General features: G+C 50.5%; 1 protein-coding gene across 1 annotated transcript; it reads right to left on the bottom strand.

The window, feature by feature from the left end:
• Window positions 1-1,001: 1,001 nt before the first annotated feature.
• Window positions 1,002-15,421, bottom strand: CATSPER4 (cation channel sperm associated 4). Its single transcript, XM_065927542.1, has 11 exons — window positions 15,350-15,421; window positions 15,149-15,223; window positions 14,515-14,658; window positions 11,536-11,637; window positions 5,677-5,774; window positions 5,390-5,510; window positions 5,041-5,174; window positions 3,585-3,760; window positions 2,584-2,791; window positions 2,098-2,263; window positions 1,002-1,365 (listed from the first exon to the last, which is right to left on the bottom strand). The coding sequence occupies exons 1-11, from the start codon at window positions 15,419-15,421 to the stop codon at window positions 1,318-1,320; spliced, it is 1,344 nt and encodes a 447-aa protein (XP_065783614.1). The 3' UTR covers window positions 1,002-1,317.
• Window positions 15,422-15,869: the final 448 nt, after the last annotated feature.

The raw sequence follows: 15,869 nt of genomic DNA, 5'->3' as shown, positions 1-15,869 counted from the left end.
GAAGGGTGGAGTTTCCCATCAGCTGCAATCAGTAGACCTCTGGGGATTCCCATTCCAACTGGTGACTGTCCCGAAGGCCCCTAATTGTCAGTACATGCTGAACAGCCGGGCAGAACTCTGGGCCTTCCAGCCTTTCTCTCACACAACAGCAGGGAACCTGAGTCTCAGTCACATGGCTGATCTCATCAGACTCCCAACTCCAGGGAGTTGAGTTCTGGCCATTTGATTTTAGAGCTGGCGCTCAATCTTATCCTCTCCCAATTGCACCAATGGGCAAAATGAGGCCTGGTGACTTGCCCAAGAATGAGAATCCATCAAGGCAGCTCTTCATAGTGTCCACCACTGCCACCACTTTGTCAGACTGAATTGCCTAGCTCAGGGACTTGCTGTGGCTCTCAGCGGTCCTGCTGTGAAGGTCCCAAAGAGGTCTCACAGGTCCCAAGTTCTCTCCCAGACTTCATTCACCTGACCCTCAAATTCCTCCTACTGCCTTCCATGCTCTTCTCCTCCAGAGAGCCTGCCAGGACCCACATTTCATTCTCCATTGACCCAGGGTGGAGTTTCTGTACCTGCATGACTTGGTCAATGGTGACCCCATGAGACTAGAGCTCTCCAGAATGAGGACCAGTGTTTTACACCTTCAGACAGAGAGAGAGGGTAGGTGTTTCCATCAGAGAGGCACTCCCAACCCTGAAGACCAGACTTTCAGCCTCCAAATTTAGGACCCTAAGGCAGGAATTATCTCTCTACCATTAAATCAAAAATTTTCAGGCTATAGATTTTCTCTCCCATTAGACTGGAAGTTCTGGGGGACGGTCAGTGACTCTCTCGTCCAACGAGAGAGGCTTTTGAGGGGGCAAGGCTGCCCCCAAAGGTTTTGGAGGTCTACCAGTCAGACACATCAATCCCAACACAAAACTTTATTGTCGATACATGATACCTGGCCCCACCGGCCTCATCTTTCTCCTCTTGGTACTTGGGCCCGCTTAGACCCCATCTAGTTCTGGTCTAGCAGGGGACCAGGGATGCCCATCCTGAGGGCAAATCCTGGCTGCCCTGGCCAGCACTCCCTTGTGGGCTCATCCTTGCTGTAAGGCTCCCACTCTTATCCACTATCCTTCTCCATCTGTGCTCCTCTGGACCTGGGGCCTCACAGGCCCAAGTCCTAGAGATACCGCCCCCTTCCATCCCCAGGCATCTGCCCAGATGTAAGGCAGAGGATGGGCTCAGGCCAGGATGTGCCAAGTCATGCTAGTGTTACAGGAAGATGCAGCAGCTGGGTGTGCGCTCATGCCCATTGGCTCCTGCACTGCCCTCTCAGCGGCTGGTCTTGTGTTTGTTAACATTTGTGTTGGATTCCTGAACCTGCAAACCAAGAGGTCTTCTTGTCAATCCCCCACCCCTGACATGGCAGATGCCCCCTTACTCCCCTCCTCCAGCTCAACAGCGGCTCATCCCGGCTTCCCAGGGAAGTTCTTCTCATCTGTTAGTCTCCTCTCGGACCATGAAGCTTTCCTCTCAGGCCATAGACACCCACAAGGCTCCCAGGTCAGATGGGATGGGAAGCAGAGAAGGAAACGAAATGTGTGGGAATGTGCCTTGTTCTATGGGGCTTCCCAGGTGGCTCCAGGGGCAAAGAACCCGCCTGCCAATGCAAGAGATGTGGGTTCGATCCCTGGTTCAGGAAGATGCCTGGAGCGGGGCATGGCCTTTTTCTCCCTAGAATTTTCCTCCCTCAGGAGGCTGCTCCTCTTACGTACCTGACAAGACCTGGGGGGGTCCTATGCCCCCCTGGTGAACCTAAGCATCTGCCACCAAGCAGGAACTGAGCTGCTCAAGTCCCCTTAAGAGGAAGCTTGAGGGCGCTGAAGACCAAGATGGCTTAGTGTGTGGAGACCCACAGGAGAGGCAGGGCCTCCCAGAAAAGCTGAAATCTAACCAGATGGGCGGTGACTGCTGGGGTGCCTGGGAGCCCGGGGCGGGGGCGGGCCAGACCTTGACAGAGGCAGAAACCTTGACTTAGGGAGTGGTGGCTGGGCTGGGTGAGGTGGGGGGTGAGCACTGATTGGGTAGGAGAGGGAAGCTGAGAAGCTGCACCTTTTTCCTGTTGACAAGCGCCGTGATCAAGTCTTGCTCGCGAGTCATCTCACGGATGTCCACGGAGGACTTGCTCTCCAAGGACATGTTCCATGACAAGCGCCTCTGCAGCAGCTCCTCCTCCTGCTCCTGGTTGAAGCGGATGGAGCGGACCTCGTCCACTATCCTGAAGGTGGAGGGGTGAGTGCGTTCCAAGGGAGGGGGCTGGGGGGCGGCCCTTCCATCTCTTCCCTGGGGTCCAGCCCCCTGCGCCCTCCCCTCCTTGACTCTGATAGAGACCCAGGCCAAGGCTCAAGGCCCCTTGTGAGATTACGAGGAGGTATATATCCTGCACAGACAGGCTGGGGGTGGGGGCTGGGGCAGTCACTTAACCGCTCTGGGTCCCAGGGTCCCCATCATCAATGTGGGTGTGAGGCCAGAAGAATCTGAGGGTCCACTCAGCCCTGACTCATGAGACTCGGGAGGTACCCCCAGTACCCGCCCTACGTGTTGAGCTCATCGCGGATCTCCTTGTATTGCATCAGGTTCTCCTGTATCGCCTCGAGCACCAGGCAAAAGTTGTCGCATGTCCTTTCCGAGAGGTTTGTCAGGGGGCCCCCCATAAATGGCTCCTGGGGGACGCCAGGCATCTCCGAACGGGCTACTGCACAGTGCACCAGCGGCAGCTTGTTATTCCCACTTCCCTCCTTGTCGTCTACCTGGGGAAGGGAGAGTGGAGACGGAAGGATAGCTTTGGCGGGACCCCCTCCCCTGGCCCCTTCCTGCTCGACTTCAGGGGAGACGAGTCTCAGGACACCAGGGTTCTCATGCCCCTCGTTTCAGCTCCAGCCAGTCTTAGCCTCCCCTCCTTGACTGTGGGAGCTCAACTTGAAATGCAGCAGTCTGTCCCTCACCTCTGAAAATTCTCACCCCTTTCCACAACTTAGTGCATCCCCCATCATTTCCCTCCTGTAAACCCTACCCAGCAAACCTCTGAAACCCTAAATATTCTTGGGTCACAGTCCACAGCCCTCAACACTTTACACAATACTCCCCACCTTTCGGAAGCTCTACCCCTGAATGAGTAATACTATAGCTAATGTTCATCGAGTTCTTAATATGTGCCAAGTACTGTTCACTGACCCATGAAAGTCTCATAATAGCCCCATGAAGTAAATAGAATTATCATCACTTCAATTTTATAGAAGAAGAAACTGAGGTTTAGATTGGTTTAAATGCCCTAAGGTCACCCAGTTGCTCACTTTCAAGTTGTCACAGAGCAAGACATCTAGGAACGCCACACCCCTCAGAAGCCCCAGTTGGTGAGTTGGCAATCAAAGTGAGGGTTGCTGCCTTTAGGCCTCAGGCTTGGCTTTCTTTAGGCCCTCGAGTGTGTGAGCACACTCACTCACTCACTCACACACACACACACACACACACACACACACACACTCAAGTTAGCACTCATATACACTCTCCCCTTCCCTCCTCTGCCCTCCCTATCTCACTCACCTCACTGAAGTCTATTTGATGCTGTTGCCCCTGTTCTGCCTTCATCATTTGCTCCAGATTGGTGGTCACCACGACGACCAACAGGTTGATGCCAATGAAGGCACCGATGGTGATGAAGATGGCAAAGTAGATGGCGCCCCCAATCTCCACTCCGTACTCCCCTGTCTCCATCCTGGAGATGGCAGTCAGGGGCCTATCACCTCCCTGGCCCTTTGGGCCTCAGTTTCCTCATCTACGAGATGGAGAGATTATCTCAAAGCCTACTGGGACTTCTGCCGCCTCACTGCTGCTGTGCAGATCTAAGGCCTGAATCCTAACTGTCCCCACAGCTGCTCTTGAATGAGCACCCGCTGTACTGCCAGACAGTGGGCCATCCTCAAGCCAGCCCTGCAAGGTGAGGATTCATACACCAGCATTATCAAATTTAATCTATTGGCTGTACTCTTTATCATGTCATTCTTATTATAACTCAGGTTCATTATAAAAAAAGTCAGAGGGAAAATGAACAGGAAAAAGATCCCACCACCGTTAATACCTATTGCAAACCTCCCATAAAATATTTTCCCAAATAATAGCTTTTGCTCTCTTGCTACACATGTGTATGTGTGCATGTGTGTGCACAATGCCACTCTCTACTAATCCTCAGAGCAACCCATGACATGGTTAAATATCGTATTATCATCTCCCGTTGACAGATGAGGAAACTGAGGCTCGGAAGGTTGCACGGTTAGTAAGTGGAGCAAAGACTCAAAAGCCCAGGCCACCTTTATCGCACATTCCATGACTTGTCCACTGTCTATAACATAATGGAATGAGAGTAGAAGCCACTTTACCAACTGGGCTTCTGCTTTCACACGAGGGAGATAAAAAGAAATCAGTCAGGGGGACCAAGCCCCTGAAATGGCCTGGAAACAAGTAGGATTTGGGTTAAATGGAAAGAGGCAAAGAACAGAACCCAGGCAGCCCTCTGTGGCCAAACATGACCTTGGACAGTGGGTCTCAAAATGAATAAAATGAGACCTTACATTCCTAGGTGTCGAGGCAGTCTGGTGGGCTCCAGTGTGGACTGGGAGCTGCCTTGGGACCCTAGATGCAACCACAGGCCTGCTGCCTGGCCCAAGGCCAAGCTGCCCAACTGCTGAGCATGAAGGGAGACTGCGGTCCATGAACAAGACTGCCGCGGGACTTTGAATACATGGAGTTTCATAGGGACAAGGCTTCAAGTAGATTACAAAGTTGGAGGCCCCAGCTCCAGGAGTCTACTTTTCTCCAGTTTAAAGCCCCAGGCACCCTCCCCCCCACCTCCTGCCACCCTCATCCCAAGCCCTGGGGCCTCACTCCCACCTGAGAGCCCTTCTCCCTCCCCAGGTAGTTTATTCTGCCCCTGGATGCCCCAGCCCCTCATTGCCTAGCTCACTGGACTGGGGGCCCGGAAGCCCCACGGGCACTCACTGAAAGTCACTGTAGATGTCCACCCAGCCATCCTGGGTGATGCAGATGAAGAGGGTATACAGGGCAACCTGCATGTTCTGGAAATGCTTGGGCACGAGCACGCCAAAGAGAGTGACCCCAAACACGGAGAACACCTGCCGGAGAGACGGGAGGCCCGGCCCGGACTTCACCCACGGGCCTAGGACACAGCACGTGCAGAGGAGCTGCCAGGGGAATCACAGGGAGGCGGGCCTCTCCTCCTCCCATCTCCAAAGCCTCCTCCTCTCTGCGCCAGACACCCGTATCCCCAGTGACCCGGGGCCTGTTCAGGAAAGGGGGGGCGCGGCTGGGGGCAGGGGAGGACACTGACCAGCATGAAGAAGAGGATGAGGGTCATGATGTTGGCCATGTCGGGCACCGACTGCAGGATGACGCGAATGATCCGGGCCAGGGGCTCCACCGCCATGCACAAGTGCAGCAGACAAAGCGCCCTGCGGCAGAGCCTCTCAGGGGCGCCCCTCGGCCTTTCCCCAACCCCTCCTCCTCACCATCGCCCCACCTGCCTAGAAAGGCAGGTGGTGCCCACCTGCCACCATCCCCTCCCCTCTCTCCCGGGATCCAGACAGGTCCCTTCTTCACTCCGAGTCCCCAGCTTACCTGAGGGTGTAGGTGATAGCGACGGCATTGAGTTCAGTAACGAAAAACCCCAGGAGCAAGATAAAGATGATAAGGATGTTGAGGATGTTCCAGGCGTCCTGGGGGGGGGGGGGGTGGGCCAGCCCCAGCAGGGTCTGTCAGGCCCAGCCCATGGGTTCATCCTGGGTCTGCCCTCCCCACACCCTCAGGATGGGGGACTCCACGGTGCTCTTGGAGCAGGGCCAGTCACGTGCCATCCACTGTGGCCCCGCTGTCGCCCCCCCAAACATGCCACAAAACACCCACGCGCTCGCTGTCTCATACACGTGTCCACAGCCAAGCGCAGTGTCTGAACACACAGTCGAGCCCCTCACACACGCCAGTTCCTAAGCTGATTATCGCCCACCTTGGCTAGTGTGCCGTTGACAAAGGCCTTGCCCTGCAGTTAGGTGACCTGAGAGGGTTTGGATGCTCCAGCTTTGTGGGACTCAGACTACAGTTAATAAAATGAACATAAATGAAAACACTAAGGAACAGGGCTTCAATAGCCACTTCAGAGGTCAGCTAACTCTCACTGTAAAGGCATAGGATGCAAGCCCCATGTCCAACACGGCACAAACTCCTTTAGAATACGGACGCAGGAGGGAAGCTCACAGGTATGACAAATTCAAACACAACCACTATGGGGGAGATTTTTCTCTAATAAACAGTCTGCCTTTACCTTCGACCAGTGATCCCACTTCTAGAAATCCATCCCACACAAACTCTGGTACAACTACAAAATGACATTTGTAGAAGGCTGAAAATAACTAAAGTGTCCAGCAATTATAACAGAACACTGGCTGGCTAAACTACTGCACGTTCATTCAGTGGAGTACGGAACAATGAGAAAGGTCTCCATGTACTGACACAGAAAGACCCATTAAATGACGAAAGTAAAGTGTATAACAGCATTTACACTACGCTACTGTAAGGGAAGGGAGGGCTAAGAATATATACACATTTGCTTATGATTGCAAAATAAACACTAGGAGGATAAACGAGATTATAAATAACAAAGATTATCTGAAGAGGGTGGGGGTAGGGGAAAGGGATGAAGGGACAGAGTAGAAACAAGGGTTTTGTTTGCTCCTTTCAGGACAGTTTTGACCAATATGTAGCTGCATTAAATATTCAAAAAGAAAACCCACTCCAGTATTCTTGCCTGGAAAACTCCATGGACAGAGGAGCCTGGCGGGCTGCAGTCCATGGGGTTACATGACTAAGCATGTGTGCACGAGGATGGAGGGAGATGCGTAGGTAGCAATAAAGTGGTAGAACTAAAAAAAAAAAACAATTTTTTTTTCCGTTTTGAAAAAATATTATTTGGCTGCAACAGGGCTTAGTTCCAGCATGTGGGGTCTAGTTTCCTGACCAGGGATTAAACCTGGGTTTCCTGCATTGGGAGCATGGAATCTTAGCCACTGGACCACCAGGGAAGTTCCAAAAAGAAAACTATTTTTTTTTTTAAATTACTTTAATGGGAAAAAAGTTCTTAAATTTATTGGGCAGTCCAATAAACACAAGACCTCCTGGTATGTCACATTCAGACTGTTGGTGCCTAAACATACACAAGGAGACACAAGGCTGCCTGCCTACAGATCCATCCCTGTATCCATTCAATATTATGCTCCTACTATATGCTACACCTCAGATCAGAGCCTGAAGATACAGGATCTCTGCCCTGCTGAGCTCATAGGCTATTTTGAGGGAGGTGGACAGACGGCAAATTTTAACTCCTGGTGACAGACTCTGGGAGTTAGTGATGGACAGGGAGGCCTGGCGTGTTGCAGTCCATGGGGTCACAAAGGGTCGGATATGACTGAGTGACTGAAGTGAACTGAGAGGTGAGTACAGAGTGTTAAGGAAACAGAGCAACAACTAACCTAGCTTAGGAGAACCAGGAAGACTTCCTGGAAGAGGAGACATCTGAATGAGTCTTAAGCTATAAGTAGGAGAAAAGCAAGTGAGTAAGTGGTAAGGAGCTTTCATAGACTAGGTGTCAGCATGGACAAAGGCATGAAAGTGAGCAACAGCAGTGTGCGTATATATGTGTGTGTGCGTGTGTGCACACTTGTAAGTGTGTCTTTGGGAATGTCATACAAGCAGCCTGATGTAGCTGGAGCACCCAAGGGTGAGGTGAGGGGTGATAAGGCTGCAGAAGCAGATAGGAGCCATTTCACAGAAAGCCTTAAGCACAGCTGAGACAGGCTGGGACCTGGCCCTGTTTGCTACAGTGCTGCAATGCCTGCACCTGGACACACCTCGACTCCAGCAACAAAATACAGAGAAACTATATGGGACTAAAAATAACTAAGTGCATGTGCAGATGGGAGAAATTCTGGATACAAAAAGACCAAAAAACTCAATTTGCCACTTCTAAAGAGCCCGGAGCAAAAACAGGATGCTGAGAGCAAAATCAAGGTGTTGCACATGCCCCCTGCACACAACACTGGGTAAGGGATGGGCAAGCCACCTAAGTCACTCCTCCAGTCTGACCCCAGACACATCCCTACCCCACCCCGTGTAAGGAACAGCCTTGCCTCACAGGTCAGGGATTGAGGGAACAAGACAGTCTGTTACACGTTCTCCTTCCCCTCTGCAGCAGCCGGGGCCCTAAAAGGCCTCGCCTGAATCTCTTGTCTGGCCTCCAGTCAGTTTCTATTGATTGGAGAAGGCCAAGAACGCGGGTCATATCACAATGAGGCCTTTAGACCTGATCCTATAAACAATTGGAAGCCACTGGAATGTTTAAGGGTACTCTGTCTTGTGCTTTGGGAAAACTATTTTGTTGGCAGGTGGGGTACACTGGAAGCCATAGCAACACCCTGGTGAGAAGACAAGACAGGAACTAGAATGGGGTACCAGAGCTGCAGAGGTGGCAAGAAAACTGAGAAATAGTTAAGTGGTAAAATAGTAATAAATAGACTGTGGAGGAAAGGAGACAGGAGCCACATGAGCACTGGGGGTGCTGGGGGCAAAACTTTGGGGATCCCCACGTGGCTGGGTAATATCTGAGATATTAACTTGCAGATTTTCCTCCCTCCCCTGCCTTCTCCCTTTCCACCCACCCATTAAGTAGGGAGTAGTCCTTGTACACTGGGACCAGGAGAGGGGCTGTGGGTGGGGAAGAAGACAGCAGAGGGTCTCTAACAAGCTTTGGCTTTTGGCACTGGGAGGCTGGCCCCAGATAAAGGTTAGGGTTTGGGACGTTCGTTTTCAGCCATTAGTTCTGGAGGGCGGTTTTACCTTCCAGAGCACATTTGGCAGTGTCTGGAGATATCCTTGATTGTCACAGCTAGGAAGATGCTAATGGCATCTAACGGGTAGAGGCCAAGAATGCTGCTAAACATTCTGCAATGCACAGGACAGTCCCCTCCCAATGAAGAATTATCTAGGCCAATTATGTCAACAGTGCCAAGGGTGAGAAATCTTGTCCTTGAGGAGATACACAGAGTGGCTGGGAGGAACACAAAATTTGCTCCCATTCTCTTGTGCTAACGAAACACTAGAGTTTAGCCTTGAAAGTGCAGGCCCTCCTAACTGCTCCTGCAAATGAGACAGGCTGGAACCTGGGACCCTTTGCTGCAATGTTTGCACCTGCACAGACTTCCTCAAGCAATACAAATAAATTGTAAGAGACGAAAAATAACTGCCTGCCTGAGCAGTTGGGGCAAATTATGGACAACAAGATACAAAAAGACCGTGGAGCAAAAGCAGGGGGTTGGGAGCAAACACAAGGGGTCAAAAGCAGTATTTGCACATGCCTCCTGCACACACCACCACCAAAAGGGCAGGCAAACAGCCTAAACCAGCCCTCCAGTCTGACCCCTGGTCACACCACTACCCTCACCTCATACAAGGAATCCGGGAAAGATGAGCAAAGGAAACTGTTACTTGTTCTCACTCCCCACTGCTACTGCAGAGGCCCTAACAAAGCCTTGCCTGAATTTCTTATCTAGTCTCTGAACAAGTTCTATGGGCAACAAAAGAAATCTCACGGCTACTTTCACATAAGAAATGCTCTCTCTTAGGGAACAAATATCTGCCTGTATCTTGAAGAGTGGTACATTGAAATAATCACAAAATCATGGTGCCTATTCTCCCCTCCACCATGGAGACAAGTAAATATGCATCACCCTATTCTATTTTCTGTTAATAAACATCCTCCCAAGTGTTGTTCTCACAAAGCAGGCTTTAAGACATCCATACTTTAGAAATATTGTTCTAGGTTCTACATTCTGTGTTCTATGAAGTGACACTTCTAAGCCCCGGAAAGCTTGTAATTCTAGTTGGTTGTCCTGATAATGGTATTTAAATGATACTTCCTTTTTAAGAAGGTATAAAGATTTGATGGGTAATTTTTTTAAAGATTCTTTTTTTTTTTTAAAAGATTCTTCTTGCACATGCCCAAAGGCAAGATAAATCCCTTGACAGAAAATCCAGAAATCCTTTGACTCTAGAAGTCCTATTTAAACGAAGAATTTGAGTCTTTGTTTCATTTTACGTAATGTTACGATCTGTTCCTACCCAGATATCTTTTTGATACTCTCCCAAATAGGAGTCAGCAACCTATAGCTCAAGGACAAATCTGACCAGCAGCTTCTTTTTTTTAAGACCCATGGGTTTAGAGTGATTTTAATGTTTTTAAATGGTTGGGGAGAAATCAAAAGGGAAATAATATTTCATAACATGTAAAATTTAAAGTTCAAATGTCAGTATCCACAAATAAAATTTACCTGGAACATAGCCATGCTCATTTGTCTATATACTGTCTATGGCTGCTCTGTGGTCTCACAGCAGAGATGAGTGTTTGCAACAGAGACTATATGCCCCGCAAAACCTAAAATATTTACCTGGCCCTTGAGAAAATCATAGGGAAACCTCCCTGCAATGCAATAGGGTGGCCAAAAGGGGGCGCTCCCATGCAGTACCACTAGATTACAGGTCGATTACAGGAAGAATTGTCAATTACAGACTCAACGGAATAATCACCAACGGGGAAAGAATCGTCAATTATAGGCCCCACAGGAAAAGAGGTACATCGCATCTCCTGCAAGAAATCTAACATTCTAGCAACTCCGTTAATAAGACCATCTCACCCTGCACTCTCACTTTTCTCCTACAGATTTTGTTTCAAATCAACCTCTCCTAACTGCCTCCTTTTTCTCCATAAAATAACATTCCTCTCCATTTTTGGACTTGCTGTGGCTTTTGCTATAGCTTGCTAGTCCTGAATTGCAAATCCTCTTCTATTCCCATATAAAGCCCCCGTTTTGTTTTGCTGGTAAAATAACTGACTTAATTATTTTTAAGGTCAGCACCCTTTACAGAAAATCTCTGCTGATCACTCTGCTCTTGAACCCTGTAAATTAAGGTGTGTGCGTGTGTGTATGCTAAGTTACTTCAGTCACGTCTGACTCTTTGCAACCCTATGGACTGTAGCCTACCAGGTTCCTCTGTCCATGTTAAGAATACTGGAGTGGGTTGCCAGGCCCTCCTCTAGGGGATCTTCCCAACCCAGGGGTAAATTAAGGTGGATACTCTCAGTTGCATTTCTCTGATAAGGAAATCAAGGTTTTCCCAAGAGCACAGAACTAGGGAAAGCTGGATCAGGAATGGGGACCCAGGAAGCCTGCACTTCCAATACAAATTACTTTCTGCCACATCACAGACATCTCAGAAGTCGGTCTTTCTTCATGCATGTGCATGAACATACACATGCACTCACACACACACACTCCTCAGGTTTCAGGGCCAGGTACACAGTGGTGGGGACAGGATGGGGTGCCAGCCCAAAGGAGGAGTAGAGGTGATGGCAGGGAGGGCCCAGGATCTCACCTTCCAGAAAATCCAGAAACTATTTAACCAGCCGAGAAGAAGCTCACAGATAAGGGTGGTCAGCACAATGTCATCTATGGTAGAGAACAACTCATAGTGTTTCTATACGGAAGACAGAGAGAAAGAAGGGCAGGAAGGTCAGTGGAGCGGGGCCTTGGCAAGACCAGGGACAGAGGATATCTGTAGGGAAGGGGAGACCCAGATTCTTATTGCTCTTCAGCCTCAGCATCTTTGTAGTTCCCTTTAGAGTATCGCTTGCACATACGTGCCAGGCACCATTCTTAAAACCACAAACTTGTCTCATGTTACCATCACCATCGTCCTGCAAAGTAGGTTTTATTCCCATCTTGCACTTGAGGAATCAGAGAGGTGTCCCAAGGTCAAACATTTAGTGATAAAGATTGTTGTCTGACTACAAGCCTTTGTCCCTAACCTCTAGAATAGGAAAAGGGAGGTGGAGAAAGACAGAACAGATTCCAGGACTGGGAGGAAAAGCCCTGGCCCTTGACTTGGAGGACACCAAGTCCCATCCTTGCTTCTTTGGTTGTCTCCACCACTCCGGCTGCACCAGCTCCCAAATCCCCAGGCTTGGCTTGACCAAACTCCTGAGTATCCCCCTACACATGGGTCCAAGACATGCTCCCGGGGTGGATGGATTGATGGATGGATGACTCCATGATTCTGAATTCTGTTTAAAACAACTCACTTTCATGCCATCTCCTGTTCAGCTGTGACACTGCTGTTGTTTGTGAAATGAACAGCTCCCAGACCCCCGATTCCACTTTGCCAGTTACAAAAGTCACCTGGCTCCCCCTTTTCTTTACCTCTGTGGCCCACAGACTCAGGACTTCAAGCCTCCTGCTCCCCATACCTTGCCACCAGCTCCATCCACCAGCCAGCGTGAGGCTGGACAGAGCTTCTTTTTTTTTTTTCTTGGCCATGCTGCACAGCATCTGGGATCTTACTTTCCTGACCAGGGATTGAACCCATGCCCCCTGCAGTGGAAGCATGGAGTCTTAACCACTAGACCACCACAGAATTCCCTGGGCAGAGCTTCTTAAGTTCAGATGGGAGCTGAAGTTTATGGGCTTCCAGCCTGTTCCAAATTCCCAAATGGCATCATGGGCTAGAGGTGTCTACCTAAAACAAGGAAAGGCTTTTTCCTTTCCTTTGTCTTTCCCTTCAGCTCTACCCCATTGGCCACAGGTGGCAATAGGCTCTCCTTACTATTTATTGAAAGAGCTTCCTGAACAGTCGCCCTGCCTTCTCCAAGTCATGAGCAACTGTGGCTAAATCAGAGTTGCCTTCTTTACCCACAAACCTTCCATGACTCCCTATGGCCTGCGGAGTGAGGTACAAAACCAGTCTGGCGTTCACAGGTCTCTAGGATCTGAGCTTCATGGCACACACCCTCTCCCAGCTTTCTTAGCATTTTTGACTTGGGCTCAAAGAAATACATATTTTACACCATAATGTTTTCTCTCCCTCTGGCTCCTCCCCTCCCTGTCTTCCCCACCAGTTTCTATTTCATTCTTTTTCATTTTATTTCATTCTACATCAAAATGCCGCTACCTGCATTCTGAATTGTTTTCGTGATCCATTGATGGGTTTGATCTGCCCTCCAGTCACTCTTTCTGCAAACCCTGGCAAATGGGTTTCTGCCTCCACCACATCAGAGTTAGCTCCTGTCAAGGTCACAAGGGCAAGATCCAAGGGATGTTTCAGAGTCCTTTTCTGGCCTCCTATCCTAGCCACATCTGACGCTGCGCTTGCTCCCTTGGTAACGTACTCTCCCAGGGATCCTCTCACTCCTCCGGCCGCTCCTCCTTGCTACCCTTTTGCATCTCCTATTTTCTGCCCTTTACTTAGAGGCTCTTCTCAGAGAGCTCTGTCTTGGCCACCCCTTCTCACTCAGTACTCAGCCCCAGGCAAGCTCATCCATTCCTTGAGCTTTGGCAACCAGCTCCCTGGATGCCAATCACTCTCACGTTGCCATACTTTAAAGCCGGGCTTGCCTGGATAAACATCAAGGTCCTACTGTATAGCACAGGAGACTATATTAATATCCTATGATAAACCTTAATGGAAAAGAATATAAAAAAGTATATATGCATGCATAACTGAATCACTGCCGAACAGCAGAAATTAACACAACACTGTAAATCAATGACACTTCGATTTAAAAATAAAAGTAAAAAAAAAATAAACCTTGGCTTTCCAAGACATCCTCCTTAATATAACTTGAAGATGCTGTGTGATCTGGCTGTTGACCTCCTCTCTGAACTTACCAGTCCCCACATAGGAACATTTTTAAAACACTGGCTTTCAATAGGACAATTCACGTATGTGGTGGACACCTTGTAAGAAATTAAAACCTCAAGGGTAAGACCCAAGTCATAGTGGAGTTCAAGTTGGGTACCCAGAACTCACTTCTTCTGCCCAAAACATTCTTCTCCACCTCCTTCTGCCTGGCCAACACCTGCTCATTCTTTATTCTCCACTTAAATGTCCCTTTCTCCAGGAAGCCCTCCTGGCCCCAAGATTAGGTCCAATGCCTCCTTTGAGCTTCCACACACTCTGTGACATCCAGGCATTTGCAATGACATGTTTGTGGTGTCTGTCTGAGACAGACCTTGGTCTGTCATATTCACACCTGGCACAGAGCACAGTATCTGCTGCAGAGTGATTCTTGCTCAGTGATTATTGATTAAAATGGGATACCCTTCCCCATAAGACACTCATTGGCCTGCCTCTGCTCACAACATTTTTCTCCTTTCCTTCCTCTGCAAATCCAAAGCATTTCTCAAAGCTGGGCCCCCTCCACCACAAAGTCTTCCTTGATCTCAGTGCTGACAGGCCCTTGAAAAGCATCCAATCCAACCATCATGCAAAGATGAGAAGTCTGAGGCCCAGGGAGGGAGGTGCCTTGCCCCAGCCCCTGTGAGATGAGTGAGAGCAGGGGTCAGGCTGGAGTCCCACCTGGCCAAGCATGGAGTTAGTGCGGAGCGCGATGGTGATGGCGTTGACCACCAGCAGCACGGCCAGCAGCACCTTGGAGGCTGAATGTCGGAGAAGCTGCTTGACATATATGTGCTTGATGAACTCCTGCATGTCCCAGGCATCCTGGGAGAGGACGGGGGACCTTCCTTCAGGCAGGTGTCACCATAGGAGGCCTCTGCCTGGAAGTTTGCTCTCAGTGAATAGGGACCCATGGGGGCCACTTCTGGGGGGAGAAGTTGCCTGAAAGGGGATCATGGAATCAGGGGCATCAGTTAAAGGTCACTACCTAAATAGTCACTAAAAGTGGGTCACTCCTGGTGGTGGGGGGGGGGTCTTTGTTGGGGTCATTGCAAGGGAGACTCTTTTGAGGGTCTCTGCTGGGGAGTGGCTCCCATTATATGGGGGCTCCTGTGAGGGTCACAGCCAGGCAGTTACTAACATATCATGGTTGGGGAGTGGGTCACTGCAGGGATCCCCGCTGGGATGGTTAGAAGCAGAAGGGGCAGTTATCCTGAGGGCCTGTTGCCCCATGGATACCGCAGCAGAGGGGTCACCGTGGGGGTGAGGATGGCTGCAAGCCCCCCGACAGCTGCAGGCCCAGTCTCAGCCTTACCTTTCTGCTGGTGATGTCTCGGCGGTTGATGCGCACTTGCTCCTCTGGCTGCTGGTAGGGCTCTTGAGCCGCCCTCTGCAAGGGTGAGGAGGGGGCCATCAGGGCAGCCCGTGCCCCTCCAGACCCAGTCCAGTCCTCTCATGCCCCATCCCACCCTGGGATGCCCAGCCTGGGCAGTGCAGCCAGGCAGGGGCCGCCTACCAAGCGGTTCAAAAGTTTGATGTAGGTGGTGTCGGTCCATTGCTGCCACCAGCTCCTCTGGTTATCCATCATATTGCTCAGTCTCCCCCTCACTCCTCAAAGAAATGTCACTCCAAGCGTGCCTGCCTGCCCCTCGTGGTGATATCACAGAGGCCTCTGTGACCCCCCCCAGCTGTCCGCATTCCACCAAGGAACTCCCGGAGCAAGAGAAGCTCCTCCCACTGACCCCTGGGTGTGCCGCAGAGGACGCACCGGGGAGGTCAGAGCCGGAGGCTGGTGAGAGCAGGTCAGGTCTCTTGTGCAGCTTGGATGGAGACACAGGGGCAGGTCCCTGCTCTGCGTCCAGGAGCTGGAGGTGAGACCCAGCCAAGGAGAGAGAAGAGGAGAAAGGTGTTTCGTTCTGGGGTGCTCCTCCCAGCAGACTTCACCCTGCATCCCTGCCCACCGGCTACCCCATCCCACCACCCGTCTCCAGAGCTGCCCTCCCACCCGCCTTTCCATGGGAGGTATGTTTCCCCAT

The sequence above is a fragment of the Muntiacus reevesi genome, chromosome 3, assembly GCF_963930625.1.
Source record: "Muntiacus reevesi chromosome 3, mMunRee1.1, whole genome shotgun sequence".
NCBI lineage: Eukaryota > Metazoa > Chordata > Mammalia > Artiodactyla > Cervidae > Muntiacus > Muntiacus reevesi.
The sequence above is the reverse complement of the archived record's forward strand: the minus strand, read 5'-3'. Positions and strand labels throughout refer to the sequence as shown.

Excerpts from the sequence above, each read along its gene's own strand:
- CATSPER4 (XM_065927542.1), bottom strand. The coding sequence starts at position 15,421 with ATGATGGATAACCAGAGGAGCTGGTGGCAGCAATGGACCGACACCACC. Across the intron at positions 2,264-2,583 it reads ATCCGCGATGAGCTCAACAC|GATAGTGGACGAGGTCCGCT; the intron begins GTAGGGCGGGTA and ends CTCCACCTTCAG. Across the intron at positions 1,366-2,097 it reads CGCTTGTCAACAGGAAAAAG|GTTCAGGAATCCAACACAAA; the intron begins GTGCAGCTTCTC and ends CTTGGTTTGCAG.